At 43.0% G+C, this 26,113-nt stretch overlaps 5 protein-coding genes across 12 annotated transcripts in view; 4 read left to right on the top strand and 1 right to left on the bottom strand.

Annotated features, from left to right (window-relative positions):
* The window catches only part of LOC108128646 (regucalcin-like), a 36,409-nt gene extending 18,127 nt beyond the window's left edge, over nt 1-18,282 (top strand). Inside the window, exons 1-3 of one of the 2 annotated variants that reach the window (XM_017246329.3) lie at nt 17,042-17,115; nt 17,290-18,011; nt 18,069-18,282. In XM_017246329.3, the coding sequence (XP_017101818.2) occupies nt 17,290-18,011; nt 18,069-18,267 (921 nt within the window). In that variant the 5' untranslated portion in view covers nt 17,042-17,115 and the 3' untranslated portion in view covers nt 18,268-18,282. Of the gene's footprint in view, nt 1-17,041; nt 17,116-17,289; nt 18,012-18,068 lie in introns of those variants that run through there. The other variant, XM_043212486.2, reaches the window with a different exon arrangement.
* Nucleotides 1-26,015, bottom strand: part of jvl (javelin-like) — a 51,723-nt gene extending 25,708 nt beyond the window's left edge. The window contains exons 1-2 of one of the 6 annotated variants that reach the window (XM_017246322.3): nt 14,693-14,983; nt 14,192-14,259 (exon numbers count right to left, since the gene is read on the bottom strand). In XM_017246322.3, coding sequence (XP_017101811.2) covers nt 14,192-14,194 — 3 coding nt within the window. In that variant the 5' untranslated portion in view covers nt 14,195-14,259; nt 14,693-14,983. Of the gene's footprint in view, nt 1-14,191; nt 14,984-25,010 lie in introns of those variants that run through there. The other 5 variants (XM_070280721.1, XM_017246319.3, XM_017246320.3 and 2 more) reach the window with 5 other exon arrangements.
* Nucleotides 18,416-19,627, top strand: LOC108128647 (regucalcin-like). 2 transcript variants are annotated; one of them, XM_017246330.3, is made up of 3 exons: nt 18,416-18,564; nt 18,615-19,336; nt 19,397-19,627. In XM_017246330.3, exons 2-3 carry the CDS (start codon nt 18,615-18,617, stop codon nt 19,587-19,589), a joined length of 915 nt encoding a protein of 304 aa, XP_017101819.2. In that variant the 5' UTR covers nt 18,416-18,564; the 3' UTR covers nt 19,590-19,627. The 2 variants fall into 2 exon arrangements, with proteins under 2 accessions (XP_017101819.2, XP_070136823.1); XM_070280722.1 differs by having other exon boundaries at nt 18,509-18,564; nt 18,607-19,336.
* On the top strand, nt 19,887-21,090 carry LOC108128649 (regucalcin-like). The gene is made up of 2 exons (XM_017246332.3): nt 19,887-20,659; nt 20,723-21,090. The coding sequence occupies exons 1-2, from the start codon at nt 19,941-19,943 to the stop codon at nt 20,913-20,915; spliced, it is 912 nt and encodes a 303-aa protein (XP_017101821.2). The 5' UTR covers nt 19,887-19,940; the 3' UTR covers nt 20,916-21,090.
* On the top strand, nt 21,098-22,284 carry LOC108128648 (regucalcin-like). The gene is made up of 3 exons (XM_017246331.3): nt 21,098-21,182; nt 21,239-21,957; nt 22,017-22,284. Exons 2-3 carry the CDS (start codon nt 21,239-21,241, stop codon nt 22,207-22,209), a joined length of 912 nt encoding a protein of 303 aa, XP_017101820.1. The 5' UTR covers nt 21,098-21,182; the 3' UTR covers nt 22,210-22,284.
* Nucleotides 26,016-26,113: the final 98 nt, after the last annotated feature.

The raw sequence follows: 26,113 nt of genomic DNA, 5'->3' as shown, positions 1-26,113 counted from the left end.
CACTTTTTTGGCCAGAAGCTGGCTGGCGGCAATTATTCTAGCTGCTAATTTGAAATGTGTACGAGCATCTAAGCAGCCATGCCAGTCATAAATCACACTCCGCTTAGAATGGCCCAAGAATTTGCGTTTAGAAAGTCACAGCAGAGATTCGGCCAAGAAGTCGCGTTCACTAATTAAACAGACTGCACACTGTTACCCAATAAGCCGTAAATGTATGAGCTTAAGTAACCGTTTAATAGACGGGCTATTAAAAACCAAAAAGTTTTCTTAGAAAGCAACCTTTCATGTAACAGTAATTTAGGTAAAAACGCCATAAATGTTTATTGCCCAAGTGTAACTATTTATGACTCTTGTAGTTGAGACTACAATGGTTCATAGAACCAAGGCTAGTGATCAATATGGTTGAAGGTCACCTACTGTCTTCCCAGCTATTTCTTCGTTAGCCATTACCTTTTTCAACTGTGTTTTTTGTGCCAGCCCACTGTGCATTTGGGAGTTGCTAGACGGCGCTAACAAATTGGTTTTTTATTTTGTTTACTGTCCGCTGGCCAGGCAGCTACTAGCGCCCAAGGGTGCACATAATTAGACGCTTGGCCACTCGGCCACTTTGGCCACTTCATCTTTGAGGACTGAAGACCGGCACTATGGCTCTATGGAGGATTGAAGATTGTGGGGAATGGAGAAATACCTCTGGCCACTGGGCTGCCTTTCAGGTGCACTCGAGCCACGCACTTGCCGCATGAATTGCACTTATTCGTGCTATTTAAGCCGAGTTAGCCGGGGATTGTATTCATAAGCCGCCTCGGCTAATGAGACGGCAACGGCGGCCGCTTCGGAATTTTCAGCATTTTCATTAGCTTTTATGTAACAGCGGCATAGCGCTTACCTTCGTTTAATGTAATGTGTATTGTAATGTAATGGCAAGAGAACGTCAGCCGAGGGGCCTTGCCTACTACAGTTCGACTACTACACTGCGACCGATGATGACAACAACGACCAAGCCCAATCCGAACCAAAATCCAAGCCTATTAGAGAGGCGCTGTGGCATTTGTATTTGCATGGCCGTGGCCGGGCCGAGCGCGACTTTAATCGCCGCAATTGAACATGGGGATGGGGCTTTACGAGCTTACTGAGATCTGCTGACAGCAGCGAATAATTTCGAAGAACGCTGCCGAGGCAGGAGAACACGGGCTTTGGTTTAACAATTCAATTAGATGGATTCGCTTTGGGCAGTTGACAGTCGTTCAGAAAGAGCTACACAGATCAGATAGCTACATTTAATTTCAGGGTTTAAAAACCTTATGATGTTCCCAAAAACCCGTCAAGTCTTCCCTTTGACAGTAAAAAATTTATGCAAAAACCAGCAGAAGTTAAGGTTTTCCACAAAACTACATTAGCATTAATGCTCACCTTTTTAGCATCGCATTAAACTTGCAGATTCAAGCCAAAAAAATAAACCAAAAACCAGCAAATAAAAAAATGATGAGATAAAGGAAAACATCATATTCTTGGTCACGACTCGCGGTTGGCCAACTCACAGAGCCAACTTCATTTATGGAGCTTAGTCACAATAGGCCAGCCGATGTAACAAAGCCAGGAGGGTAAATGCATCTGGCTTGGCCACATTTCAATTAATTTTAAATTAATTCGCCACATTTTATTGATTTTTTTTTTTGCAAAAAAAAAGAATCGAAATAAATAAAGCGAATGTAAGCGACTAATTAGTCGGGGGCATGGCTGCTTAACTGGATACCAGTTTCCTTAACTCATTTGATAACAAAACCAACTCTCGAGTGCTGCTCGTTCGGCTTACAAAAAACAGTTAACAGATAGACCCCAAACATGGCCATGTGATGCACTGTCACTGGAAAAGCGCCATAAAAGACTTGTTTGCATGCTGGCTCTTTGGCCAGGCCTCCTCCTAGACTAGGTTTTGCCATTTATCCGCCGAGCAGGCTCACCTGCAGAAACTTGGCGAAAATAATAAAAACTATCCACCCGGAGGGGGGAAGACGGACTAAGCACGTACAGTGGTTGGCTTTAAATGAGGACACACCGACTAATATCCATGCCGATCGATAAATGCGGCCGCCAATAACTGGAAATACACATCAAGTATACGACGCGTTGACAGCCGCTAAGGCAGCCAGAGCCAAACAGCGACACATTTGCGGTTCAGTGGGTATTTGGGGTGTGCATGCCGGACTTGTTGGGCTCGTTAATAGCTGGGCGCTGTCTCTGGTCGCTCATTGTTGGGGTTTATAGATGGGTGGCCCGTGTGGTCTGTTTGCGACTGCCGGTTATGGGTTGTGGTTTTGGGTGGAGAATTTCTCCATTTTATATGTCCCTGACTTTGAGCAATTCCGTGCTGGAAATGTCCTTTCTGATGAGTCAGACACACGTGGACGCGCCAGAGGGAAGATAGAATAGTAGTGGGTTATTTAACTAAAGATAGCGATTCTTAAAGCCAGAAGAAGCCACTCTTTTTCTTTCACAAAACAGTCCATCACATCGACAATTTTCCTGTCAGCCAGAATATATTTAATTTGTTAACAATCTACCCTCGCAATTACTATACTATGCAGTATTCAGCAGAAAGTTCGTTGACTTATTGAAAAGGCCATGGCTGTGCATAATTCATAATGAAATTGTATAGTACGTGGAAGCTTTCTTTGGGGAGGTCATAAATTTTCCGCTTTATCGGCGCTCCCAAGCCAAGGGGACACCTTAAGCGGCGCCATATGGGCACCACAAAATGCCCAAAAATAAAAAAATTAAGAAAAAATTGCAACGAAACACCAAAAACAAAAAAAAACATGCCAGAGAAAAAAAAAGGCCAAAATTGAAATACGAGCGCAAGAACATGGCAGAATCTGAGAAGCGGACAAGAAGATGTTGTGAGCAGAAGCCCGAGTAGTGAGCAGGCCCAGACAAGTGGTAACACAAAAAACTTGCCAAACTGGAAAAGATCTACCAAAAAAGTAGGGAGCCAGTCACATAAAAAAAAGCATCAACAGCAGCAGCAGCAGCAGAGGATGCTGGCCACATTTAAAGACGATGACCTTGGCGACGGCAACAACTACGCTGGCAACTGGCAACTTGTTGCATCTCTGCGACAGCTGGCCGCCACAAGACACCTGAAACTTTGAGAACCTGCAGCCTAAGCCACCTCCCCCAACTCAAATCCGAAACAGAAAAAACCAAGGAGGTATCTTTTCTCATGAATTTTACGGTAAATTTAGGTCGTTGTTGCAGCAGACTTGTTTACACTGATTTTCCCCAAAACGGCAGACACTGTCAATAGTTTGGCTGGACAGAAGCACTGGAAGAAACAGGGACTACTTATCAAATAATAAATTCAACAATAGGCCTAAAATACAATATTATTAGCCCACTCTTGTTTTGTATTTCTTGTTTAATAATTTGTTTATTTATAAATAGTTTCCTATTTAATAAGCTATGGTATGCTTTGAGTGCCTTAGCGTCTGCTGTCATCTTGACTAAATATAGCCATGGACAAGCTATGGCCATGTTTCTGTTTGTCTCACATTGGATTTCCTGCAACATCCATCGCTATCGCAGCATCCTCATCGTGTGCAGTATTTTCGTATTATTTTTTCTTTTTTTCAAATAAAAATTTTATATACTTTCGTCCGTTTCCGTTTTGTGGGGAAGTTGCTGCTTGTTGGTGGCTGGCCAGTTGCCGTAATTATAGTAACTCTTGCGGATTTAGCCTATTTGGGGCATGACACAAATTTGGCAAGCCCCATCGTATCTATTCGCATGTGTATAGTATAAGTGGCTTTGACTGAATCTGACTCTGGCTCTGGCTTGTTTTCTTGCGAACAATTTAACAATTAAAAACACGCGCTCTTTTCGGCCAGCTAGCTGCCACTGACGGAGCGACCGTCATTAACTCGTTAATCCACGCGAAAATAATTTATTATAATTGCACATATACATTTTTGTTAATTTTGCTGCGATTCGCATGAAACATAAAACGACAGGCAGGCAGCTCCTTCGTCAGGCCGCGCTTGGTTGGCCATTGAAATGTGCAAGACTTCTTTCAGTCAGAGACTTTAATACTCTGGCCCAGAAAGGTTTATATTTTTAAATAAATGTTCAATGATTTTTGGAATAAATGACAAAGCTTTGAGGTCTTTCCTCCAAGCAGGAATAGCCTTAAAATCACGTACATAGCGATAGTGACTTTAAGTGTCTTGTAAAAACATTGAAATGTAGTTTGCCATAAAGTGTAGAAATAAAATAAAATTTCACAAGTCCGATCGCCTGGGCTTATCATAAATCTTTCCAAAGAAACAAGTTTGCATTTTAATTAAAGCCTGGTCAGATTTTCCTTTTCGATTCGGATAGAGTATCTATTTCCGGCCACTCAGACTCAAGACTGTTGATTCTTACCAGCATGACACAAGGGTGGAAGCATTGCATTGGAAACTCACCTGCAAATAAAAAAGATAAATAATTAAAATCACGATAAAATTCTTCAATAAATAAGCTTTGCATTCATCGTTTGATTAGATTACAAACTAGCCACGACTTTCAACTGCAAATCGCCATGAATAGAATCCATGACGCAACATGAGGGCATTTATGATGGCAAATTGTTTACAAAGTTGGGGGGCAACACAAAACATATTTTTGTGCCAGGGCGGTAGTAGATCCAGCACAAGTCCGTGCACATTTCAATTTGGCAGCCGGTTTGCATATAAGTTATAACATAGTCGGATCATTAGGCAGCTGGCCAGGCAGAGCAACCAACTGAGCACACACTCTGGATTTGTTGTAACGCCAATCTAACTGAAAACGAATGTGTGCTGTTGTATTCGAGCCAGCGTATGTGTATCTGTATCTGTTTGGAGAAAGTCGGAAGCTCAAGGCACAAAACCAAAGCTGTAGCTCTGAAGCTGAAGCTGAAGAAGCAGCCACCGAAGACACGACTCTGCAAATGATGGTTTGCCCGGAGTTGGGGATGATGATGTTGCTGAATCTGAATCTGAAGCGCAAAAGCCACCACGGATAATCTCGGCCAATAAGTGGAGCACACACTCACAATTACAATATTGCAATTTGTATTTTATTTGTATTTTTTTTTTTTGCATAATCAAAAGCTCCGTTGAACCGAAACTCATTTATAAAATGTGCATGACCATTATTTTTAATTGAAAAGCTAAAAAAGAAAGCAAAAAATCCAAATTGAACACAAAGGAGGAACATTAGTTACCTTCGCGGTTTTAATTAAAAATCCTTTTGCTCATAATTTGTCATGTGTCATGTCTATATTACCACTTGACTGGGGTGGGGCCGAGTGGGTGGGGTCAAGACGTACAAGCCAGCTACAAGGCAGCTCCCACGCCCAGTTAAATGGCGCTTTAATTGCAATAAAATCCAAAACAGAAACCGTATGCCGACTGCCGGCTGCCGTATTTTCTTTAACCGACACTGACGGGATGAGACTTTCCGAAAGAATAATGGGAAAATAATGCCTCTAATTATCATTAGTAAGTAATTTTAAAGACCCCGAGAGGAACCCCAACTATGACGTTCCAGAATCTCCTAAGAGAAAACTGGCCGGCACGGAAGACAAAAGATATGGATGGAAGCCAACTTCCTACTCCCACAAACGATTGTCATTAGTCACTAGAAGTGAGGCAAGATCCAAAGTCGCATCGAGAAAATAGAAAGCCAGCCATGTCGAGAAAGCCAAAAAGAACTTAACACTCACGAACGCTTTTCCTACTTAAGCTGCCAGATGACAACCGCAAGTGGGTGGCTGTTGCCGGCTGGTTTATTTTTTAATTTTTCACTCCGATTGCAGCTACAATTGGCACCACCGACCGCGAAACCCGAAACTGGCCCCCCCAACTGGAAAAATATTATTGAAAACTATTTAAGATGAAGGTGTGCGGTAGTTGGCTATCCAATAACGCGGATGTATAAATATTATGTCATTTGCATTAAGTATGGCAGCTGTTGAGACTCCTATAGGTGCAAATTGTGACCCATTTGAGGCCTCCGAGGTACTTGCTAATTAATAACTGCCACTATGTGATTAGTCTTAAATTATGGTATATTATCCGACACTCCAGCCGGATCTTTGTTCCTATAGGTTGGCTTTCTAGCCTTTCGGAGAAATCTCGGTTATGAACCGCTAATGCGCTCAATTAACCTGCACAGCTCCAATTGCAGTTGCATTAACTATCAATTTTCTCTTTCATTGTTCTGCTCTGGGCCACTACTAGTCCACACCACACACACCATATAATAATGATTCTTAATGGTCGTTGGTCACACATGCGTAGAAATGCGTTGCGCTTCAGTATCTAACAGATACAGATACAGAGTACGTAGAGCACAGAAGACTGTCTGCCGGCAATTAAGAGTGTGAATTTTAAGCCATAAAACTGTTGCAACAGTTGGCCCGTTGCTTGGCTGTCATTGTTGTAGTTGTTGGTTGGTATCTGATGTTTTTTTTTCGGGTGAAAGTTTTGTTCTACGAGAGTTACAAGCTTAGCAGTACCTCGATACAGATTTTTCTCTGGCTCTGTGGCCTTTTTTTTTGTCAGTTTGTGTGCCAGTTTGAACTGTTTTCTAGACATAATTAGCCCACTCGCATATCTTATCATGGCGAATAGTTCACATGAGTTGGCGCAAATCAAATGAATCTCCTACAGTTTGGTAGAAAGTTCACAAGGTATCTGTATCTGACAGATAGCAACAGCAGGAGGAGCAGCGAACGTTGTCTGAACAAACATCTTAATTTCACAATAATTGCACAAAATGAAATTGAAAAGCCCAAGAGAATGGTTAATGGCTAATGGCAGCCAATTCCAGTGACGGGCCCTGCGATTCCCTCCTCCTACAGAGAAAGAAAATAGGGGATGGGCCTATGAAGGCCTCTTCCGCTCTAAAATAATTGTTTGTTTATCGAATGGGCTCATAAAATCCATCATAGAGAACAGAAATTGTTTAGCTTTAGCTTAGTTTGAGGATGGTCTGTCGGATACTCCACACAAAGGCAGTGTTTATTTATTTTTTCTGTGTTTTTTTTTTTTTAGAGTGCAAGCTAACCTGACTGACTGACTCAGTGAACGATCCGAAAGTGCAAACATTCAACACTGGTGGCACCAGCTGGACGACGATTGCCTCGCGGACAGGCGCAACCATCAGCATTCAGCCAGATTGCAGAGTGGCTCGGCTTCGCTTTTTGGGGCGTGCGGCGGCTGCTGGCTGGGGCACTGTTTGCTATTTGCATGGCTTGGCACACAATAGACGACACCGAGTGGGAGAGCAGGTGAAAAGTGTCCGACAAAAGGAAAACAAACTTTGTATCTGTTGAATGTCGGCGGGTGCTGGGTGCTGGGTACTTGGTGCTTGGCTGGCTGACTTTTCGCGGCCCGGTGCGGTGCAATTTCATAATGGCGTCGTCGTCAAGCCAGTCAAGCCAAGATCGCTGACGACATTACAGTTAGCCGCGATGCTGGGCCGGCCGAGAGTCTTTTCATCAGAAAGCCAGACCGAGAGGGAGTTGATGGCTGCCACTACGTTGCACATTGGCCCGATTGTGGGCCTTATTTTGGGTCTCTGATTTTCCTTCTTTTCTGCTGTGTGTCTGTCGGCCTGTCATGCCCTTTCCAAAAAAGGTTGTCGTTGGCTTTTCAACAGTCATCGCACAGATCATACGTTGAGCAATTTAAAAGCAATTTAAAAACCTCTGAACCCACTGTTTGATGTGAATAATTGAATGGATATTTAAACACAGAAGCAGGATAATGTTTAAACAGGAAACGGACACTTGGAACCCCTTTCCATAGAAAGAGTATCAAAGTTTTCACACTTTTGAAAGAGTCTCCCTCTGTGGCACGTAATTGTCTATCAAATCTTTTTTTCCATTTCTGTTGTCTGACCAAAATATGATCAATTGTTGCTATCATTTTGTCTTTGTCTTGTTCCTGCCATAGCTTTTGTTGTTGCCACAATTTTTAATGCTGCCGCCAGTTGCCAGTTGCTGTTTTTGTTGGCTGGTGGCTGGTGGCTGGGGCCGATCTTTCGAACAATAAGCGAATATTGTTCGCAAATGCGAAATAATAATAATGTTCAGCAACCAAAATTGAGCCATGTTACCGCATCGACAAGAGCCAACAGACAGACTCGACTGGCTGTTTTTCGCTGCAAGTTGCAACAATAATTGAGCGCTTGGCTTGCTTTTGCTTTGGTTTTTTGTCTTGTTTTGTAATTGCCATGCAAAAAGGAAACACAAACGGACAACTTCAATGCATTTGTAATTACATTTGATTGCAACAATTATTTAAAAATAAAAAAATCACCATCCAAAATTGTCCAGCAATAGCCGAGTGTTTCGAGGCACGAAATGTAGATCCATAAATGTGCAAAAAGTAGCCGTATTAAAAAGCCATCATTCTCAATCAGGGTGGAGATTCGAGTTGAAGCCCAGCTCAGAACCCAAAAGAGACAGACTTAATTAAGATAGGTTTTTGTTGGCGTGGAAATGAGGTCATCCTCATATCCGTAACGCCTGTCAATTTGCCTTTGCTTACTAGTATGTTTTATGATGAGTCTGTTAGCCGACTATAAAGTTTTTGCCATTCGGTGGCATTGGCCCAAAAGCTGACCACTAGCTGGCAACACGCCACACTAGCTCGGTGGCGAGGTTTTAATTAAAAAGGGAAATGCTGCCCCACCAGCCAGCCGGTCGTTAAAAAATGAGTAATAAAGCAATAAAGGTGGCTCCTTTTAACGACAATCTTGCCAATAGACATTGCAAGTCACTGCATAAAGTAATTAGCCTCAGGAGGAATGGAATGTTTCCCTTGAGGGCCAAAAGAAAGTCCAATTCGGCCATAATTTATATGGAAATTGGTCTCAAAAATAAAAGGAAAGTATTGACTAGCTGACCTTTAACAAACTCTAAATTAAGACCATTTAAATTCGAATGTCAACTACCGAAAATTGAAAATCCATTGACACGGAACCAAACCCCATTTTATATTCAAAACAAGTGACGCAGACTATATCACCAATAAGACGGTCTATTTATGTGGCCGTCTGGGTGTATCTATTTCAGTCTGGTCGAAAATGCCGAGGCGTACGTACAATGTGCCAAAAAAAAATATAAAAAAAAAGAATAAGCATTCCAAAAGCCACAAGTATTGCCATTCAAGAAAACCTATTCAAATGTTTATGTGACTTTAATTACGTGACAGCGCACTTGGAATGAGAAAACATTGAAATCGTATTAAATATTTATCTTTTTATTTATTTGTATATGCAGTTGGTACACACACACACACAGGTGCTGGCAGTTGACACAGATACTCAGATCCGTCAGACGGACACGAAAGAGAAAGAATTATAAATAAAAAAAAGAGAAGGAGCACTCTAGACGTGGTCCAAACATGGAGTTACTAGCGAACCATAACCAAAAACCAAGTTTCGGAGGTGACGCAATTTACAAATAGTTTCGAGCGAAAAATTTGTATTTGCACACCAGATTCTACAAACACAAATAAATGTTGGTAGCTAACTGTATCTGCTGGATACATATTTGCCGAGCAAGAAAGCCAAACAGCCGAAAAAATAGCTGAATGGTTGGTTCGCCGTTCAAATGTCCGTCATCCGATTGAATCGAATCGCATTGAATCGCATGTGGCAAGGTGTAATTTACCCTTCAATCAATGCGCAGCAAATCAGTTGGCAATGTGCTGTGCGCAGGCGCACCCACCGACCACCGCCATCTCCTTTCGTATCAGTTGGCAGCACATTTGGGTTAACAATTGGTTAACTGTATGCCGGCCATATCGGGGCTTGCGGCCATAATACCTGTACGAGTGTACGTGTGTGCTTGTGCCGAATGACTAACTGGGCGCAAGGTGCCTTTTATACTCTGTTAAAAAAGCATTAAAAAAAATATTGCAAGGAAGTGGGCAATGCATAGAAGAAAGTGGCTATTCACTATAATAATGGCAATAAATAACTTTACACGAATGTAATGCTTTTTATTTCAAATAAACTTTATTTTTATGATGGACTTTTCAATAAACAAGAAATAGCCAACAGCCATCCTGGTCAAGAATGATTTATGGATCTACATGGCTATTTTAAGAAAATAATAATTAATTTATTGATTAATTTTTTTCATTTCCTCATTCAGTAAATTTACTCCAACTGTTTGTGGCTTGCCTTTTTATGCAGAGTTAACCAAAAACCCAATGAAAAAACTTGAACAGACAATAAGATGTTGATCATGTTGTAGTTGGCAGGTTAACAAGCAACCCGAGCAGCCTTAGGTGTGTATTTATGTTGAAAATATCTACATTGAATTGGTGCTGGTGCTTCCTTAATTTACCATGTTAATTGCTCAAATTAACACGCAGATAAATCGCGAGACAAGTCAACAAACCCGACTATGCCCGGCCCGGCCCGGCCGTCGAGTCAACAACATTGTTGTTAGTTGCGCTTCAAGGCAGCCAAGGAAAACACACATTTTTGTTGCCTTTGTGCCTTTTTTATTTCCAGCATCGATTGACGGAGAGGCCAAACAATACGTCCAGTTTGGACAAACATTTGCAGCAAACTAGCGCTCCCACGTAGCGCTGCAGGTAGCTGCAAAAACTCGTAGAACGTGCTGGTAAAAATAGCCAGAGAGGAGTTGCAGCAACAAATTTTCAAGTTTAAATCTAAATGTGGCAGTAAATCGTGCCTGGCCGGCAACCAAGATGGAGATACTACAGCTCCAAGAAAGCCCGGCTCAAAGAAATTAGAAGCGTGCTGAAGCTGAAGACTCAAAGAAGGGCAATAGACCGCCGTTCAGATGGTAATCAACATTGTAATCAGCTTTTTTTTTTGGTTTTTTTTTTGAATGGGGTCAGTTTGGTCGAATAATGAACCGAATTTCCACAAAATGTTTGTCACACTTTTGACATTTGCACGACTTGGATGAAGCGAAGAAACTTCTTAAAATAAACTGAAATAAAAATGAAGACGGCGGCTGTCATTCAATGAGCACGCAATGCACGAAATGCAGTTGGTACCACACGGCGTATGCGCAATATCTAGTGACAGGAAAGCAAAGAGACTCCAACTTTGATAGATCATCTGAAATCGAAACTCACAATATTTGCTCACACAACTCAAGGTAAAATATTGACATTTGAGCTTTTGAAGATGGGAAAGTGGGGCGCGACTTTTCAGAGAGTGCAGAGGGTTTCGACGCACTTTCGTGGCACTTGCCAAAGTTCAACAGTGCCCACGAAAGTCAAGTGTCATCGAAAACGGCAAACAGAAAAGAAAAGAACCAACAGGCCGGCATTTAGCGCTGTTGTTAAATTTAAAACTTTAATGTCATGCACGATGGAAAATGCGAGGAAAATGCATCTGCTGGCTTGCCACACATGGCAACACACACACACCACGTTCAATGTTCAACGTTCAGCAGTGGCATCATCAGCTTGTTGGAAAAAAGGGAAACACAACGGCATCGTAAAGCGCGAAAATATCTCAAAACAAACAAATGCAAGGCGGGAGGAGGGGGCAGATGGGTTGGAAAATGGGAGAAAAGTGCACGTAAACAGAGATAGGCAATGGCAGCTGAACAGAGAAAGAAAAACAATATTTCCGCATTCCTTGCCAACAATATACATTTGACAAAATTTCATCGCAAAGATGAGATACAACTTTCTGATGAGGGTAACCCGCGCTCATCTAACCCAAATTTTGTCCAAATCATCCGAAAACGAAGCGATGTTGGGTTCCTGGCTATCTGCAACTCGTTTCAATTGGAAAGTGTTGCCAATTTGCTCAGCGACAGCGTCAGCAACGGCGCCGGCTATGGTGACATTAATTGTGCGCTTTATTAGCGCAATTTATGCTCCGACTTTGGCGCAATGCTCCCAACAGCCAGGCTCGTGCTCCGGCTTAGATCCATTTAGTTTGGCCAGCCTCTCGATTATTATTTTTTTTCAGTCATTGCAATTTTGTCTTATTTACGGCAATTACGGCTCTAAATTCAATTGTTACGAAATTATGATGATTTATACAGTGGCGCACGCGGAGTGTGTATCTGTCTCATTGTGAAGATATCCGTGAAACTCTTCAATCTACCCAGGCATCAGATACAACACTATAGAAAGTAGAACGGGCCACGAGAGTGAGAAAAGCCGACTCTGACAACAATGGCCAACAAAAACACACCAGCCCCGAGTACAAAGCCAGCCGAAAATGAAAACACAAATAAACTTAAATTGAAGCTGACAAAAATCGAACTGAGATCTGCAATGCTCTTTACAAGAGTCTTTTAAAAATTCTACAAAATAATTATAAAACTTCAGTGTAGGGTACTCAGAAGTCGAGAAGGTCCCTTTTAAGAAAAATCACATGACAATTGCAGTCGAGTTGTTATAATAATATTATATGGCTTAATTTGCAAATAAATAAAAAGTAAATTAAAGCTTATATGTATATATAAGCATACATTATCCGTATTGTGTGCCATTTCCCAAAGACCCCAGTGAGTTGGGGGCTTGGTGTTTGTGGCTAAAAGTGCGAAATTTCACAAGTTACCATCTAAAAGCTTCGAATTCAAAACAAAAAACAAAGTAAGGGGCTATATGATTTAGAACCTCAAGGTTAAAGTCGACTATTATTCAGACTCTTGAGAGTCAGAGACTAATGCATTTGCATTCTGACTGCGAAGAGTTGAGCAAAATGCGCAAATAAATGAATCAGGCCACTAAAAACTAAAAATACAAAAGGGAAATGTTAGTTAGATAAACAGTTTGCTGTTCAAGTTGTAAGTTTGGAGTTGCTGGCCGTGATAAGGGTCGTTTCAGAGCCAGGGAGTGTCTCAGATACAGATACAAAAAGGTGTGCGATGAGTATAGCCACAAACTCAAGTGTGTCAAGGATAGAATCATGCTTTTCAGAATATTCTTAATTGATTGATCACAAATACTCACAAAGGAGTGGCCACAATTCAAAAAGAGAAGGGCATAATCGTATATAGTATGATATTCTTGTACATTTTCTTTAAACACATTCACCAAAGGCTTTCATAACCACTTGGCTTTTTCAATTCTTTATGCTCTCATTTTCCCTTATTTTTTTATTTTTCCAGATAAAGCAATTAGCAATGTAAAATAGAAAACAAAAGTCCAAAACAAAACCCAAAGCGAAAGGCTACCAATTGGGTTGAGAACTTAATTAGCTGACCAATGGTTTAAGTTAGTTCTGTTTTTCAAAGCTTTGACAACTTTTTCCAAAAACTAAAAAAAGAAAAAAGAAAAAGTGATATTAAAAAGGGGGGAAACCACCGCCAAATCGAACAATAAAGCCGAAACAATTAAAAATGCCAACAGAGCAATGCAAAAGTCAAACAAAGAAGGCAGTCGAAATGGTTTTAATAATAGCAACAGTGAATTCACGCACACCACCGCTGATATGGGGAGCCCGGTTGAATGGGAGTCCAACAATTGTTATATATTTCTACGGAGGGAGTTGATACGAAAAAACCCGCATGGAAATGCCAGAGGGGTGTGCTCTCAACCGAGTCAAGACCGTGCATAATCAATGCACTAACCCCACAACGAACCGAACGGAATGACACACAAGTGAGTTTTGTAGAACACTCGGGTCTAGCTAGTCCAAGACATAATAACAGACTCTCAAGATCACTAAACTGTGCTGTGTTGTAACAATTAAAAATTAACCAGTAGTTGGTCGTAGCTTAATTAACAAGCCAAACAAGGAGAAAAAAACAACGCTGTCTCGGTCAGAAAATGTGTAATTATTTCAGCAACAAGAGGGTGGACTCTGGGGAAGGGTGAACAAAATTGCAATGAAAATTGTTATGCAGGCATAAGCGTTGTCATGGGTGGGAAAAGGTCATTGCGAACATAAGGGTGCCCTGGAGGTTGTTCAACTTGAAATTTAATAATTCTATAAGGCATATTGAATAACAATCCATAACTCTAATATTTAACACACCTTCCATAAGGGAATTCCCCCTTCTTGAATAAAACCCCAATGAGTAATAACGATATCTATATCGGATTAAATATGTTTCCCACTTCCGCCTGAGAGAAGACTGATATGTAACCATTTATCAATGGCTTTTTGGGTTTAATCTGAGAGATGTGAGCTGTGAGAAGATACGAACCATTTATCTAGTTAAATCTCATTTAAAACGGGTCTCGGCTAGAATGTGGAAATCGCCATGCAGCATGCCTGCGAGTGGTTGGTTGTCCCAAAATAAAAATTGATTAATCCAAATGAAAGCGTTGCGGTGTCCAAGTGGGTTTATTTAACTATAATTTACTGATATTTCACCAGTGATTTCACTGATACGATCGTCACAGAGGCTATTTTTTTCTATTTTTTTTTTTTTTGCCAACACACTGCTCTTATAACATTTGTTGTTTTAAAAATTTCACTTTTAATGCCAGGGGTTTCGTAATACCACTAACTTGATACTGTGGCATTAATTAATATATGTATATATCTTTATTTTTTTTCTTTTATATTTCTTGACTCAATATGCAAAAAAAGAGAGCAGAGCACGCTGAACTTTTTTAAATTATTCCGAATCGAAAAAGTAGAACGGCATCGAAGCGCGTCTTTGCCAAGCAACTTCTGAGATACATATACAATTTCAACTCACAGATACACGATCACGCTCACGCACTCGCGACGAGGATGAAGGTTGTGAAGTGATTCAGATTCAGATTCCGCATCAACTCGCGCGATCAAATGACGCAGAATCTGCTCTTTGTTTAGGACGGCCCTTCTGCCTGATGTTTGCTTACAAAATATTGAAACACGTGTGATGATATGCCTAGCCAGAGAGTATCTTTCAGATACAACTTTAGTACTGGAATACGGCGAAAAAAATAATACGACTACGAAGCGATATCGCGTTGTAGCGGCTCTGCAGTTGTTTAACAACTCGGAAATTTACAAAGCCAGCCAGCTGCCACAGCTGGGGAACGAGAGTTCCAGGTATAGCGCTCGCTCTGGCTGAATAAGATACAAAGATACTCTGGCAGAGAGGGAGAAAGAATTGAGTGAGGTCTGGCAAGCGCTAGCGCTAGTCTCTAGCCCTGCTTTTCTCTGAGAGAGAATTGAGTGAAATGCTAGTCTGTAGCCCTGGCCAGCTGCTAAGGTTAATTTCCATGAGTCATGTGATAGTGAGTGAAAAAAACAAAAGAAACTTCAAGTATGGCTATAATGGCTATAACAACTGGCTAGAATTCTTGTTTAAAATACTTGCTTAAATTTCATTTCTTGAAAATATTTCCATATAAAATAAACTGAAACACTTGTTTAAATACAAATTTTTTGCAAAATATGTATTATCTTTCTGTTATTTTTAATTGAGTGATTTTTAGTCAGCCAGCTGAATAAAGAGAGAGAGTCGAGCCGAAGAGTGATTTGTGGGCACTCAAGAGCATTACCATATATCAATGCCAAGAATGCATCTGCTGCATCATCTTGGATTTCCCATTTTTCGAGGATCCTATCATCATCGCCGCGTAGGTTGTTTTTTTTTGGTTCTTTTGGTTATTTTCCAAGCCACACGCCTGGCCTCCTGTTTATATTTGTTTACACCGCTGTCTGTTGCCTCGGTGCGTTTAATTTGTAGGTAAACAATCGGCACTTAGGGCGCCCGCTTAGATGTAATCAATTACAGATAATTAAGAAAAAGAGCTCCACTCCACACGAGGAGCACAAAAGAAATAAAGAAATCAGAAGAATGCAAGCGTGTAAAGTGTGGCAAAGGGTAATGCACTGGGCCAGAGACACACTGGGACAACTGGCGGCAGCAACGTCGCATCAAATGTGGCAGCAACATCGGACAGCAATAGTAGGAACGATTAACTAAAGAGAGGGACTCGACTTGAGAACACCCACTGAAGGGGATTATTTTCTAAACATTAAAGACTATGGTTTTTTTTTATAATTTTTCGTATTAAAATAACAATAATTTTATTTAAAATCAAATAAATCAAAGCCCTAGCCTACCCTTTCTTTAGGCCTCTTTCCAGGGTATCTAAGCAACTCATTAGTTTTTATTATGGTTGTTGTTGCCTTTGGTGCTGATGTTGCAGTGCCATATAAAGCCGCCTTGGACAAGTACAGTAAGAGACCAACACCAAAGCCAGAACTCATCGCTCGAGTGACCCACTGTCCAACTGGCCGGCCTTTCTTATCTCTCCCTCCCCGGGTGACTCTCTCTGGCTCTTTCTGGCCGCTTAATTACTCGCCAAGGAGCCAAGACAACCACACACTCGCCTGACACTCCACTAGGGGGTGCGAGTGGGACACGTGAAGGGCATCGCGAGCTACTCGAGCCACCCGAACGTTTCCATGGCACCCAACACCAAAGGTTTAATCAATGGATCCCCCACTAGGGCTCTTAGAGCCGAAAAGGAGGCGGGGTCGGTAGAAGCACAACTCGAGTTATAGTTCCAGTTATTTATGGAAATTGATAAGACAAATCGTATGGTTAAATCCATGGTTTTACGACCTTTCATTTCCATACCCGCTTCAAGTGCCTCGCCATGGCTACCACCACAAGGAACTCGTAATTATTTCCACCAGATATGGATATTTGTTTTGGTTTTCGAGATAAAGGATATATGGTGGTAATGGCGCTACAATGATTGTGTGTCATTGTTTAAATAAGATATCTCTATATGGGGTTGGGGGGTCACAGTGAAGAGTTCAATTTTCCTAATGAGAGGGTTCTGTTAGTCCCTAAAGGTCATCTCCCTACCTATATCTAAGAATTGAGTTCTATAAGTTCTAGATCTTCTGAATCATCATAGATAGTCTTCCACCTCAATACTTAATTTATCCCCTTTTTGCGAGCTCTTCTTGATAACAGCCACATAGGAACTTGAAATAGGGCTTATCATCTTGAAACTTAGGGGCGGGAGAGTCCCCCACAGAGAGCTCTTGTCATATTCCGCTATATAAGCATTTCAACCCATGTGTCCCAATTTAGTTTGCGAACGCTAGCTGACCGAGAAGTACCTGTTTTCCAACGGGCTCTTGCCACTCACTATATAATTAATCTCAAAGGTATGCAAAACCTAAAAAAGGGAGAGTGTTGGCCGGAAAGCAATTATATACTCGAGAATATATAGAAACTTAATGGCTTTCAGTGCTTTCGATAATTGTTTATTTTTTTATGGAGGTGTGCACCCAAAACAGAAAATTAAAAATAATTACGATTATATTCTAATTATTTTTCAGATGTCATACAAGGTTGAAGCTCTGCCGGACTCGTACGCCCAGTTGGGCGAGGGCCCGCACTGGGACGAGGCCCGCCAGAGCCTCTACTTCGTGGACCTGGAATCGGCCGGCATCAACCGCTACGACTTCAAGCAAAACAAGATCTACAAGGCCAAAATAGAGGGCGAGAAGTGGGCCACCTTCATCCTGCCCATCGAGGGCAAGCCCCAGCAGTTCGCCGTGGGCTGCACCCGGCGCGTGGTGGTCGTCGAGTGGGACAGCTGCTCCCCGGTGGCCAAGGTGAAGTGCACGCTGTTCGAGGTCCAGGCAGACGCCAAGGATAACCGCCTGAACGACGCCAAGACTGATCCCGAAGGTCGTTTCTTTGGCGGCACCATGTTCGATGGCAAGGGCGACATCTTTACCCAGTTTAAGGGTCAGCTCTACAGCTGGCAGCCTGGTGGCCCGGTGAACGTGGTCAGGGACCAGGTGGGCATCTCCAATGGACTGGCCTTTGACGCCAAGGCCAAGAAGTTCTACTACGCCGACACCAACAATCTCGAGGTAGTGGCCTACGACTACGACCAGTCCACGGGCGCTATTTGCAAGCCCAAGGTCATCTTCGATATGAGGTGCATCCGTCCAGAGGGACCTCTCTTCCCCGACGGCATGACCATCGACACTGATGGCAACATCTACGTGGCCACTTTCAACGGAGGCACTGTCTTCAAGGTCGACCCAAGGTGAGATCCCAATCGCATTATTTATCAGAAAAGTTTATTTCATTTCGTAATCTGCAGATCGGGCAAGATTCTGCTGGAAATCAAGATCCCCACCAACCAGATCACCTCTGCGGCCTTCGGAGGACCCAACCTGGATATCCTTTATGTGACGACAGCCGACAAGTATGATCAGCCCAAGCCAGCGGGCACCACCTACCAAGTGACGGGGCTCTGTGCGAAGGGTTACCCGGGGGTCAATCTTAAACTATATAAATAAAAATATATTATTTTAATCCAACAAGATTTTGAAAAACTACTCTTGATGAGGCAATCAATCATATCTACATCTTGGGGTTCATTATGAATTCAAAACTACTGATATTATTTACTGATAACAGCTTTGTTTCTCTCTCAGAATGGAAATATTTCTTTTTTAAGAGCCCCACTGTTAGCTATCGCCAAAGGAAGGTATAAGAGCTCTTTAAACAGTTTCAGTTGAGTCAGTTTACTTGCGATAGCTGGGCAATAGGGTCAGTTTTCACGGCCGATTTCCAGAAACATTATTTACTTAAAGGTAGGAGGAGTTTTGAGCTGAAAAGAGTACTACCTCTACTAGTTTTACAGATGTCGTACCAAGTGGAACCCCTGCCGGATTCTTACGCCCAAGTGGGTGAGGGCCCGCACTGGTGTGAGGCTCGGCAGAGTCTCTACTACGTGGACGTCAGCTCGGCTGGAATCAACCGCTACGACTTCCAGCAGAACAAGATCTTCAAGGCCAAAATAGAGGGGGAGAAGGTTGTGAGCTTTATAATCCCTATCGAGGGTAGATCCCAGGAGTTCGCCGTTGGCTGCACCCGTCGATGTGCGATTATTCAGTGGGATGGCTTATCCCCAGTGGCCAAGGTGGTGCGCAACCTCTTCGAGATCCGGCCAGAACTGAAAGACAACCGGCTGAATGACGCCAAAGCTGATCCCAACGGGCGCTTCTTTGGCGGCACCATGGCCCATGGAATCGAAGACTTCCTCAACGTGTGGAATGGAGAACTCTACAGCTGGCAGGCTGGAGGTCAGCTGAATGTGCTCAAGGAGAAGGTGGGCCTCTCTAACGGCCTGGCCTGGGACACCAAAGCCAAGAAGATGTACTACTCGGACACCAACAACTTTGAAGTCGAGTCCTACGACTACGACCAGACCACTGGCGCTGTTTCCAACCCAAAGGTGGCCTTTGATCTGAGGAAGATCCGCCCAGAGGGCCCTATGTACCCCGATGGCATTACCATCGATACTGAGGGCAACATCTACGTGGCCACTTTCTGGGGAGGCACTGTCTTCAAGGTCGATCCAAGGTAGGATCTATCTTGTTCGGTAACATCTCCGTTTACTGATTTTTTATTTCTAACCCAAAGCTCTGGAAAAATCCTTCTGGAGATTGCCATTCCCACCAGCCAAGTTACCTCGGTGACTTTTGGAGGCCCCAACCTGGATATCCTTTATGTGACGACCGCTGATATTACCGATCAGCCCAAGCCAGCTGGTACTGTCTTCCAGGTGACTGGACTGAATTCCAAGGGTTTCCCTGGAGTCAGTTTGAAGATATAGATTCAAAGCTATATACAATGACTTTTAATAAAAATAAAACTTACAAAATTATGCTGTTTCATTGTTTATCTCCAATACCTGAATTATTTCTGCGGTAAATAGAGTAGTATATAGACTCTCCTGATTACTGATAACATCCTTACGTAGTAACCCTAAATGACTGAATCATGCTTATTTAGCTAATAACTAGCTAATAGCTGTTAGGTATAAAAGAGGTTCTAAAAAGTTATATTTCATTCAGTTTGAAGTCAGTTGCTGAGCGAAGTTTCGTGGTGTCCTTCTTGTGTGTATCAGGAAGCTTAAGGGATCTATATTATTCATCAAGTCAAAGAGGTATTCAAATTATCGCAGATGTCGTACAAGGTCGAACCTCTGCCTGATTCCAAGGCCCGATTGGGCGAAGGACCCCACTGGGATGAGGCTCGCCAAAGCCTGTACTACGTGGACCTCGACTCGGCCGGCATCAACCGCTACGATTATAACCAAAAGAAGATCTACAAGGCCAAGATAGAGGGCGAGAAGTATGCCTCTTTCATCCTGCCCATTGAGGGCAAGCCCCAGGAGTTCGCCGTGGGTTGCTTGCGTCGATGTGCGATCGTCGAGTGGGACGGGACCTCCCCAGTGGCCAAGGTGGTGCGCACCCTTTTCGAGATTAGGCCAGAACTGAAAGACAACCAACTAAACGATGCCAAAGCCGATCCAAACGGGCGCTTCTTTGGAGGCACTATGCCCCATGGAATCAAAGACTTCCAAAACGTGTGGAATGGAGAACTATACAGCTGGGAGAAGGGTCAGCTGAAAGTCCTCAAGGAGAAGGTGGGCCTCTCCAACGGCCTAGCCTGGGACACCAAAGCCAAAAAGTTCTACTACGCGGACACCAACAACTTTGAAGTCGAGTCCTACGACTACGACCAGGCCACTGGCGCTATTTCCAATCCAAAGGTGGCCTTTGATCTGAGGAAGATCCGCCCTGAAGGCCCTTTGTTACCCGATGGCATTACCGTCGATACTGAGGGCAACCTCTACGTGGCCACATTCTGGGGAGGCACTGTCTTTAAGGTTGATCCCAGGTAAGACACGATTGACTCTTATTTAGGCCACCTGCGATATATCTAATTATTTCTTATCCAAAGCACTGGAAAAATCCTCCTGGAGATTACCATTCCCACCAGCCAGGTCGCCTCGGTGGCTTTTGGAGGCCCCAACCTGGATATCCTTTATGTGACGACCGGCGACATTACCGATCTGCCCAAGCCTGCTGGCACCATCTTCCAGGTGACGGGACTGAATGCCAAGGGTTACCCCGGGGTCAGTTTGAAGATCTAGAATCAAAGCTAACTATGCCATGGTCTTTAATAAAAGTAATATTTTAAATACTATGCTGTTATTGGTTATCTCAAATACCTGAATAATTCTATTTTGTCTACACTGATTACTGATAACAGCCTTAAACAGAGAACCTAAACGGCTGATTCGTGACTCAGCTAATTAGAAGGCAGGTATAAAAGCTGTTCTAAGCAGTTCGATTTAATTCAGTTTGAAATCAGTAGCTGATCGAAGTGTCGCGGATTCCTGCTTGTTATTTGATTAAAGGTGTGTATCAAGAAGCCAGAGGGGATCTATAGTATTCATAAATCAAATTATCGCAGATGTCGTACAAGGTTGAACCTCTGCCGGACTCAGTGGCCCGATTGGGTGAGGGACCCCACTGGGATGAGGCTCGTCAAAGCCTGTACTACGTGGACCTCGAAACGGCCGGCATCAACCGCTACGATTACAAACAGAAGAAGATCTACAAGGCCAAAATAGAGGGCGAGACGTACGCCACTTTCATCCTACCCATCGAGGGCAAGCCCCAGGAGTTCGCCGTGGGCTGCATTCGTCGGTGTGCGATCGTCCAGTGGGACGGTTTATCCCCAGTGGCCAAGGTGGTGCGCACCCTCTTTGAGATCCGGCCGGAGCTGAAGGAGAACCGACTGAATGACGCCAAGACTGATCCCAATGGACGCTTCTACGGAGGCACCATGGCCCACGGCACCGAGGACTTCTTCAACCTGTGGATTGGAGAGCTCTACAGCTGGGAGAAGGGTCAGCTGAAGGTCATCAAGGACAAGGTGGGCCTCTCCAACGGCCTGGCCTGGGACACCAAGGCCAAGAAGTTCTACTACGCCGACACCAACAACTTTGAGGTCGTGGGTTACGACTACAACCAGAGCACTGGTGCCGTTACCAACCCAAAGGTCGTCTTCGATCTGAGGAAGATCCGCCCCGAGGGTCCTCTCTATCCCGACGGCCTCACCATTGATACCGATGGCAACGTTTACGTGGCCACTTTCGGTGGTTCCTCTGTATTTAAGTTCGATCCAAGGTAGGATCTATATGGTTCTTCCCCATTTCCCATAAACTGATTTATTTTCTAATCCACAGCACTGGAAAGATCCTCGTGGAGATTAAGCTTCCCACCAGCCAGGTCACCTCGCTGGCCTTCGGAGGCCCCAACTTGGACATCCTCTACGTGACGACAGCCAACATTTCCGAGCTGCCCAAGCCCGCCGGCACCATCTTCCAGGTGACGGGGCTCAACGCCAAGGGTTACCCGGGAGTCAACTTGAAGATATAGATTCTAAAGCAAACCAAACCTTTTCAAACTACTATTAATTATAAATAAATAATCCTTGTTGGCTGATGAACTCCAGTTTCCAAAGCGCGATAAGCGGAAGGCAGTTTACTGAATGGTTTGTTGTGAAATTGATAAAAGCAACGCCCTTGGTTAACTTTTTGTAGGGCAAGCAGTTCCTCTGATTAATGTTCCGAAGCACCTTATAGCGAGACATTACTGTTTAATTAGCGAAATAGATACGAGGACGCGGTTGTTATGGCCGGAGGGGCTCGTTCCTGGAGTGCATTTGTTTGCTTGTTAGTGGAAGATTTTGAAGAACCCTCATTATCTGAGGCTATTTGCAGAATCACCGATCTTTGCTCTAAAAGGGGTTTATTTGGGACATTCAATCACGGGATTAACTGCCTAATCTATGTATGAACAATGATATATGGTATCTATTTTTATCTAATCACAACAGAGTTAAGGTTTAATTAGTATGTACAGCACATACACTATATAATTATACACTCTTATCACACACCTTTCAAACTATTCTCATGGGAATTCGAAAAATCAAAACAAATTCCGCAAAAAGCAAACTACTTGAAGCAATCGAGAAAGGGGGAAATATTGATTGTAAACAGAAACCAGGGGATAGTTGTTGTGTCAATCAGGGAGGTCTCCAAGCACTTCCAATCAAAGATATTTCTAGAGAAGCAGTGGGGTGGGCAGATGTAAGATCTGGTTGACAATTGTTGGCGCTGCACCCAAAAACAACTGTCCCACAATATGTAGGGGTAATAAAAGATACATTGCTCCAGATACAGATACACATATGGCAGCCATAAACATGAAGAAAGACAAGCTCCAAACTGGTGGAGGGGACTGCCTCCTGCCACTTAAGCCGCACAATCAGAAACAAAATTGATTTAAATTTGAAAATGTAAACAACCAGCAGGGCAGCGAAATTGTATTTGAAAAACAGTAGGGCTGCGATATGTTTGATAGAATTATGGTAGAACTCTTTATCGGGAGAAATGTGCAGCCCGCCCACCAAAGTCACAGATACTGCTTGGCTCATAAAAAGTGGATACCACACCCACTATGGTAAGCGAGGCACTGTCTTGGGGGGGAAACCCACGCTAGAAAGCGCCGCAGACCTAAGGAAAGTGTCAAACATTTGAAAAGAAAGCGCGAGGAATGCAAAGAAAAGGTTTAAAATTTATATTAATTCTCTATTTAATTGAATAATAAAAAGAAGGTTTACAAGATATTACAATAATATGGAAATTAAATGATGTGTCCAAGTTTTATGGATGTCTGCAAGAGCAACATGGGTTTAATGTTGCCATTTGATATCTAGTAGATATGGCCTCTATTTTTGTCTTTATATTGACACCTTTATAAAAAATTATAAATTATAATTCTACTTGTAACATAAAGTAGTAGGCTTCTTTTTTTATTTGGTTGACCATTTGGTTTTCGTCTTTGTTCTGGAGTTGTCAAAAAAGGAATGTATCGAAATCCTATGAAACAACTCGAATGATTCAAGTATACAAGGCATTGCCAAATCTTTAATTTCACTTTTCGTTTCGTTCATTCTCTTTCATTAAGTTTGACCTGTCAAATTATGAGAGAATTCTGAGGAATTCAATGACATTTCAAGCATGTCTTTCACTCCATTCTATTCCATTCGAAAGTATTCCTTGAGACGAATGTTATGAATGTAATCATGCAGATGTCTAAAATCTACCTAATGTTTTGGAATATCAATCTTAAAAAATTCAATTTTTTAGCAACACCTGACTTTTTAAAGTTTTTGGAGAAACTACTAGATAGCTTTGGTTACTTGGAGAAGCTTTTTTTGGAGCTACTGCCTGCTAATGAAGCTTATGAGCAGCGGCGCACAAGTCGCAACTCACTGAACTGCAACAAAAATAACAACCACAGGGGCAAGTGAAGCGTTGCAGTGTGCAAAAGAGAGGGAAGCGAGAGAGAGAGACCGAGAGGAAGAACCGCAACAAAAGGAGAGCGCTCCGCCAGTCAATGGCTGCACCTGTAACCGCCATACCTATACCGCCACCGCCCCATTCCAGCCCCCCGCCCACCGAAATCCAAAAACAAAGCACAGTTACGCTCGGCTTTGGCGGTTGGCTCATTAATGTCTGACACGTTTGAGCGATCACCCCGCCGCTGCTGCAGATATACTCAGATATGAGGCCCTCCCCCCGAAAAAGCCACAATATTATTTTGATTAACAATAAAAATGCATTTTTAATGGCGATCTGATTCTGAAAGCCCGATTTCCGACTCGATAGCCGGGGGAGGAGGGTGCGGGGAGCGATAAGAAGGGTGCCATAACCGCGGTAGCCAAGCAGAACTTAAAAAAATATGTAAATACAGTGGTAACTGCTTAACACTAATATTTATAAAAATAAAATATAATACAATACAAACCTTTAAATAGTTTTAAAAATTTTAAATATTAAATTTAATAAAAAATACCCTTTTTTGTTCGTTTTACTTGGTATTCACTGTACAACTATGGCTTGGGCGGGAATTATAACTCAGATATGGCACGATCCAAAGCCAAGCAGCAAGTGCAGCGGAAACGATCCATTACGCAAGTTTGGAACGGAAAAGCGGGTGGATTCCATCAAAAGAACCAGACACAAATGGGAGAGTACACAGTGCAGATATAATTTATTTAAAAAAACACACAATTCTGACAATATTGTACATTTTTTATGCTTATTTTTAAAGTGCAGGTACAAGTACAGATAGGTGTACAGGTGTTCTAGGCCTTTAACAAAACTCACCTTGTGGCTAAAAGCGGCTGCCTCCTTGGCCACACCCACGCCGTCGGCGGAGTGGGCGTGCGTGGAGGGCGATGTCGCGTAAACGAAAAGCGGAAGCGAGCTAAAGTTCCTTTTATCCTGGAAGCGTCTACAGAAGAGCAACGGCTTGTGGCATGCAGCCGCCGAGGCAAGCAGTGGGAGCAGCGTCGGCGTCGGCGACGGCGACGGCGTTGCCTGTTGGGCCACTTGATCCTCAGTGGCCTTTTTAATTGAAGTCTTTGATATGGCTGCAGTTTTGGTTGCAGTATATTCCGCTACTGCCGTTGCCGCTGCAGCTTCTGGGTCTTCCCTTCTTGTTGCCGTTGTTGTTGTTGGTGTTTTTGTTGGGGTCGCCATTGGCGTATCGCTATTTTGTTGCCTTATTCCGGCTACCTCTTCTTCGATTTTTGTTGTAGTTGTTGTTGGCATGACTACTATAAATCGAAAACAGAGGCGTTGGCAGCGGGGGAGGAGCCGTGGGCGTGGGCTTGCAGCTGCTGGCGTCCTTTGTTGTTTTTGTTGCCTCTTGGCTGGATTTTAGAAGAGAACTCTTTGATGGGAGCGAAGGTGGCAGCAGCAGCAGCAGTACCGTTCCCCACCTGCCGCATGTTGCACAAAATTAGGCGGAAGCAACCGCTGCAGAAATTATCAGCACTCGCACATTTTCGGTTCTTACGGCTTCTTCAGCGCAAAAATAAATTATAAATTGTGTGTGTAAATTGCGGGAGGAGTATGTGGAAATTCACAGGAAAAGGTCGATGCCGAATGCCTTGGAGCGAGCGGGCTAGCGATATAAGGCCACGAAAAACTGCTAAAACCCGTTATCCCAACGAACAAGGTCGTCGCACAACCGTTAAACAGCCTCACAACATCACAAATATAAACAATGGCTGGCAAAATTACTTAATTAAAAGCACTTTTTGTTTAAAATATTTTGCAGACAGGGACAGTGTGACCGTACCAGAAAATACCATACCGTTTTACAAGACATATTTTTGTTAAGTCAGGGCTTCCGAATCATCGGAGCTAAAATTTGAATTATTTCTCCTTAATTTTGACACATAGGAACGTAGTCGGCTAGCCGG

Source organism: Drosophila bipectinata, chromosome 3R (assembly GCF_030179905.1).
Source record: "Drosophila bipectinata strain 14024-0381.07 chromosome 3R, DbipHiC1v2, whole genome shotgun sequence".
NCBI classification, from domain to species: domain Eukaryota; kingdom Metazoa; phylum Arthropoda; class Insecta; order Diptera; family Drosophilidae; genus Drosophila; species Drosophila bipectinata.
The sequence above is the reverse complement of the archived record's forward strand: the minus strand, read 5'-3'. Positions and strand labels throughout refer to the sequence as shown.

Bases quoted from the DNA above. Each gene is read 5' to 3' on its own strand.
- LOC108128647 (XM_017246330.3), top strand. From the start codon at position 18,615: ATGTCGTACCAAGTGGAACCCCTGCCGGATTCTTACGCCCAAGTGGGT. The intron at 19,337-19,396 runs GTAGGATCTATC...TCTAACCCAAAG, and splicing joins GTCTTCAAGGTCGATCCAAG to CTCTGGAAAAATCCTTCTGG.
- LOC108128648 (XM_017246331.3), top strand. From the start codon at position 21,239: ATGTCGTACAAGGTTGAACCTCTGCCGGACTCAGTGGCCCGATTGGGT. The intron at 21,958-22,016 runs GTAGGATCTATA...TCTAATCCACAG, and splicing joins GTATTTAAGTTCGATCCAAG to CACTGGAAAGATCCTCGTGG.
- LOC108128649 (XM_017246332.3), top strand. From the start codon at position 19,941: ATGTCGTACAAGGTCGAACCTCTGCCTGATTCCAAGGCCCGATTGGGC. The intron at 20,660-20,722 runs GTAAGACACGAT...TCTTATCCAAAG, and splicing joins GTCTTTAAGGTTGATCCCAG to CACTGGAAAAATCCTCCTGG.